The following is a 5,330-nucleotide window of genomic DNA, read 5'->3' on the forward strand; positions in this document are numbered from 1 at the left end:
GAGAGAGACCCTATCTCAAAAAAACAAAAAAGAAGTCCTGTTCAAACATAAATGATTATTATTATTTGGTTATGTTTCTCTGTGGCACTTAGCACTTTTTTCCTTCTCTCCAGAGTCATCCACTTCATGGTTTATCTTCCCTACTCCACCCTGAGCATCTGGAGAGCACAGTCTGTGTTCTAGTAATCTCTAGAAGATTCTACCATTTCAACTCAGCACCCAGAAAATATAAGGTACCCAATAGATGATTGTGGAATAACTTGATTAATCTGAAATCCAAAGCATTCCCCCCAGAATTCCTTTTTTCTTTTTTTGAAATGAAAGGCCTCACATATTTATTACTGAACCCAGCCAACCAACGCATTCATAATAGATTCAGAGAGGAAAATACGAGAAAAAACTCTCCAGAGAGTGGTGACATTTTCAGTTTGATATGGTAATGTGATTGTGACCTTCAGACAGCACAAATATATGTGCCATCTCATGTGCAATTCCTTATAGACCCAGCTTGGTTCTTCTCCAATGTCTCCTTTTGGAGTTGTACCTTATTTTATTTCCAGTTTTCATCCGAATCCACTGGGGAATGGGGCGATTTTGCTTTTGTTTCTTGGCCAGGAATCGCTTAATCCTGAAAGTCTTGTGAGAAGACATGGCGAGAAGTGGAGGAAAGAACACACCACGATGGCGGAGAAAGGAAAAGAGGGGCTCCCCGCAGAATTCTGTTAATTCCTAGGCCAAAATCTCAAAAGGCTTTTGAGAACTTGAACCTTTCCCTGGAATCATAGCTAAATAAGCTCTGACCTTTTTCATAGTGGGTGGGGTGAGATAAGTAATTTCAGGAAGATGTGTCCTTGCATTGATTTGTTCACCTGGCCAACCTAAGGCCACCCAGAGAAAGAAAAGTCTTGGTTTGTTTATTTTCTGTTTATTTATTAAATTTCTGGTTTATTTTGCTCTGACTGCCCTCATTAAAGGGTGTAGGCTTCAGGAAAGTGCAGACTGAATGAAGTAACTTCCCGAAGGCCCTGACCTGCAGGGCAGATTTGGAGCTCCCTCCTGGTCCAAACTTAAACTTCCAGGAAGTTTTGAGTTTAATGAAGGGAATTGGTGGTCAGTTCTAGTCAAACATCTGGGAGCCCAGCCCCGATGTTCTCCCTCATGTCTGTGTTGTATTCATGTCCTTAGATTTCCTGTCTGAACACAGAGTCTGGAGCTCCTAAGGAGCACAGGAGTTTGGAAAACAAAAAAAAACTTTTCTCTTTCTTTTTTTTTTCCTGAGACAGAGTCGCACTCTGTCGCTCAGGCTGGAGTGCAATGGCAGGATCTTAGCTCACTGCAACCTCCGTCTCCCGGGTTCATGTGATTCTCCTGCCTCAGCCTCCCAAGTAGCTGGGATTACAGGTGCCCACCACCACACCCAGCTAATTTTTGTATTTTTAGTACAGACAGGGTTTCACCATGTTGGTCAGGCTGGTCTCGAACTCCTGACCTCAGGTGATCCACCCACCTCAGCCTCCCAAAGTGCTGGAATTACAGGCGTGAGCCACCATGCCTGGCTGGAAAACCAAACTTTTAAAAGAGGGAATGAAGGACCCAGATCACCTATTGAAATCGTCTACATGTGGCCCCCGTCCCAGAATTGGCTGGAGCTACTTTTTGGCTGATTTTGCAATGGAGACATTAACTCTTTTCAGCCACAAGCATTAAGTTGAAAAGGTAATGTGGTTTAACTTATAACATACTGACCCACTAGTTTTCAACCTGCCTCATCTTATGTTGCAGCAATGATGCTATTCTAGGAACCTGGGCCTTACCAGGGCAGAAACGACAGGGCCATGCCTTAGAGAAGGAAAGTTCCATTATTGCAGGCATCTGAGGAAGTTCATACGCACATAATTAAATTACAGTCTTTGTTAGAAACAGGATTTCAGCTCTTGTAGACCAAAGACAATTGCTGATGGGTAGGGAGTGGGAATGGGAACAGTCCAAGGATATTGTTGGCAGGCCAAGGATCACCAAAGGAAACTCTGAGCTGGGCGGGTCAGCAGCACTCGGCCAGTGCTTGGCAGGCTCTGCAGCATGAGCTGGATATTGCTTAAAAGGAACTCCCTGTACCACATCTTCCCTTCCTGGATGGTCCAAGTCACTCCCAACTCACTTCTGGAAGGATGTCCCTTGACTTCCAGGTTCTGACCTTTCTTCCTCTTGGTGCCTCTGTCTCCTCCCCAACTGACATCTTATCTCTCTTCCTGACCCTGGCTTCCTGTCTGGGCCTCAACAATGCTCTGACAACTTCTTTAGGTAATGCTCCCCTTGTCTAACTGCCTTTTGGTCTCTCTTCCCCACATGCAATCGCAGGTGCTCTTCCCAGGGACCTTAGGCAGCATGGCCTGATGGAAGGAGACTGGATTTTGAAGCCAAACAGCTGTGTGTGTTTTTGTTTTGTTTTGTTTTTTTGAGACAGAGTCTTGCTCTGTCACCTAGGCTGGAGTGCAGTGGCACAATCTCAGCTCACTGCAACCTCTACCTCCTGGGTTCAAGCAATTCTCATGCCTCAGCCTCCAGAGTAGCTGGGATTACAGACAAGTGTCACCATGCCCTGCTGATTTTTGTATTTTTAGTAGAGATGGGGTTTTGTCATGTTGGCCAGGCTGGTCTCAAACTCTTAGCCTCAAGTGATCCCCCCACATTGGCCTTCCAAAGTGCTGGTATTATAGGCATGAACCACCATGCCCAGCCTGAAGCCAAACAGATGTGTTTCCTAATCCTGGCTCTTCCATTTGTTAACAGGGTGAACTTGAGCAAATTATTCCATTTCTTCAACTGTAAAATGGGAATACTTTATCTTACTGGATTTCTGTGGGGGCTTGGTGAGATAAGGGATGTAGGATACTGAGCAGGTTGACCCTTTGTAAATGGTGGCTCTTACTAAAAGTGAAGACAGACAGTAGCACACACATTGCATAAATGCCACCTTCTCGCCTCAACAGTGATAACATCTGACCAAGATACCAGGCATTTACCCTATGTGGAAAAGTCCTGCATAGATGGAGCTGCCACTTCCTCATTTGTAGCCTGCTCTAATATTTCACAATCTGTGTAGTTAGGAAATAGTTCTTAATATCTAACCTAAGTTCCTCCTGCTACAGTATGTCATAGCACACTTATTTTTAAAATAACACACAGGCCAGGCACGGTGGCTCACACCTGTAATCCCAGCACTTGGGAGGCTGAGGTGGGCAGATCATTTGAGGTCAGGAGTTCAAAGTGCTTGGCCAGCATGGTGAAGCCTGTCTCTACTAAAAATACAAAAAAAAAAAAAAAAAAATTAGCTGGGTGTAGTGGTGTGCTCCTGTAATCCCAGCTACTTGGGAGACTGAGGCAGGAAAATCCCTGGAACCCAGGAAGCAGAGGTTGCAGTGAGCCGAGATCGTGCCATTACACTCCAGCCTGGGCGACAGAGCAAGACTCTGTCTCAAAACAAACAAACAGCAAACCACACACACACACACACACACACACACAGAGGCCCATGAAAATGAGCAGATTTTTCTATGAGTCAGGCATTCACCTGCCTTGGGTTTGCTCTTATCTTCAAGAAACCAGTAAATATTTGTGGTGTGGCTACTGCAGGCAGGGACTATGCTAGGCTGTGCTGGGGAACTCCAAAGAGGTGTGACAAGACTCCAGCTCTAGGAATCTCGGTCCTTCTTCTCTCTTTAGTTTTCAATTGCAGGTGAATGACTGTGTCAGTTTACACATTCTATAAACACAGCAAAGGAGTTTAGTGGGACTGATCACATTGGTAGCTAATCAATGACTGGATGTACAGCTTGGCTCTGGCAAAGATTGAAATGAAAATTGTGGGTCAATCTTCAACATTTTAATGGGTAGACACTAGTATTTAAGGGAAACAGATTTATTTCATTCAACTACTCAGGTGCATCTTGCAGCTAATCCTTCTTGGTGGGCTGTTAGAATCAGCAGAGTATCTTCAAAAACTAGCGGGTGAGGAGGTGGGGTGCCTGTGATCGAGCTACTCGGAGGCTGAGGCAGGAGAATAAGTAAACCGGGGAGGCCGGGCTTGCAGTGAGCTGAGATCAGGCCACTGCACTCAGCCTGGGCTGACAAGCCGAGACTCCTCAAAAAGAATCAACCCTATCTTTTCAGCTGTGTGTTCCAGAATCCAAAGTGTCACAAGAAGCTCCTGTTGAAATGTTTGCCCTGCCTGAAAGCAAGGGCAGACCTCTCAACTTCACACATGTCCACTCTGACCCTCCCCTGCGGGCTGAGAGGATACCCTGTAGACCACAGACAGCCTATAGATGTGTTTTGTTTGGTCCAATGGTGTTTTACTTTTGTTTTTAAGTTCGTTGTTTTGCCAAAAAATCTAAAACCCCGATGAATTCACAAAGATCCAGGTTTCTGGCTTTCCTTTTTTTTTTTGGGGAAGGCAGATCTCAGCTCTGTCGCCAGGCTGGAGTGCAATGCTTGGATCTCAGCTCACTGCAGCTCCGCTTCCTCCCAGGTTCATTCTCCCTGCCTCAGCCTCCCGAGTAGCTGGGACTACAGGCCTTCGCCCACCTGTCCGGCTAGTTTTTGTATTTTTTTTTTTAGTAGAGACGGGGTTTCACCATGTTAGCCAGGATGGTCTCGATCTCCTGACCTCGTGATCCGCCCGTCTCAGCCTCCCAAAGTGCTGGGATTATAGGCTTGAGCCACCGCGCCCTGCCGGTTTCTGGCTTTTCTTGAAAAATGGAAGCTCTGGAGATACTGAAGCTTCATTTCCTCATAGTAACATCACCTAGATCTGAGTGAAGATGCTGTCGCTGGGTGGGGCCACCATTTCCTACTGCCTCACTCTGGTCAGTTTCATTCATCTATGGAACTTGCCTGGGCTCTGAAGGCATTTGAATTTTGGACTCTCGGCCTGTGAAGTCCTCTTTGGTCATTGATAGAGAGCACAGCTGCCAGTGATCTGTTTCTTTGTGTTCTCTGCTCTCTCCCCCTCTATGAGAAATGATACTAGCATATCAGTGTTTGTGATTCCTGCAGAATCATATCTTCCCCAAGTTTACATTTAATGCCCACTGTTGAAGATATTTCAATACAGTTGGAAACATTTCTCATGTTACCTGTTAGTCCTCATATGAGGAGTGAGGGGATGAATCCCCACCCCCTGTTTTTTTTTGAGCTGAAATCTCACTCTGTTGCCTGGGCTGGAGTACAATGGCACAATCTCGGCTCACTGCAACCTCCCTGTCCTGGGTTCCAGGGATTCTCCCATCTCAGCCTCCTGAGTAGCTGGGATTATAGGCGTGCACCACCAT

At 45.9% G+C, this 5,330-nt stretch overlaps 1 protein-coding gene across 1 annotated transcript; it reads right to left on the bottom strand.

Annotated features, from left to right (window-relative positions):
• Positions 1 to 307: 307 nt before the first annotated feature.
• Positions 308 to 1,307, bottom strand: LOC108582161 (60S ribosomal protein L39). Its single transcript, XM_021926930.2, has one exon. The coding sequence runs from the start codon at positions 649 to 651 to the stop codon at positions 496 to 498; it is 156 nt and encodes a 51-aa protein (XP_021782622.1). The 5' UTR covers positions 652 to 1,307; the 3' UTR covers positions 308 to 495.
• Positions 1,308 to 5,330: the final 4,023 nt, after the last annotated feature.

This window comes from Papio anubis, chromosome 12, assembly GCF_008728515.1.
Source record: "Papio anubis isolate 15944 chromosome 12, Panubis1.0, whole genome shotgun sequence".
Classification (NCBI taxonomy): domain Eukaryota; kingdom Metazoa; phylum Chordata; class Mammalia; order Primates; family Cercopithecidae; genus Papio; species Papio anubis.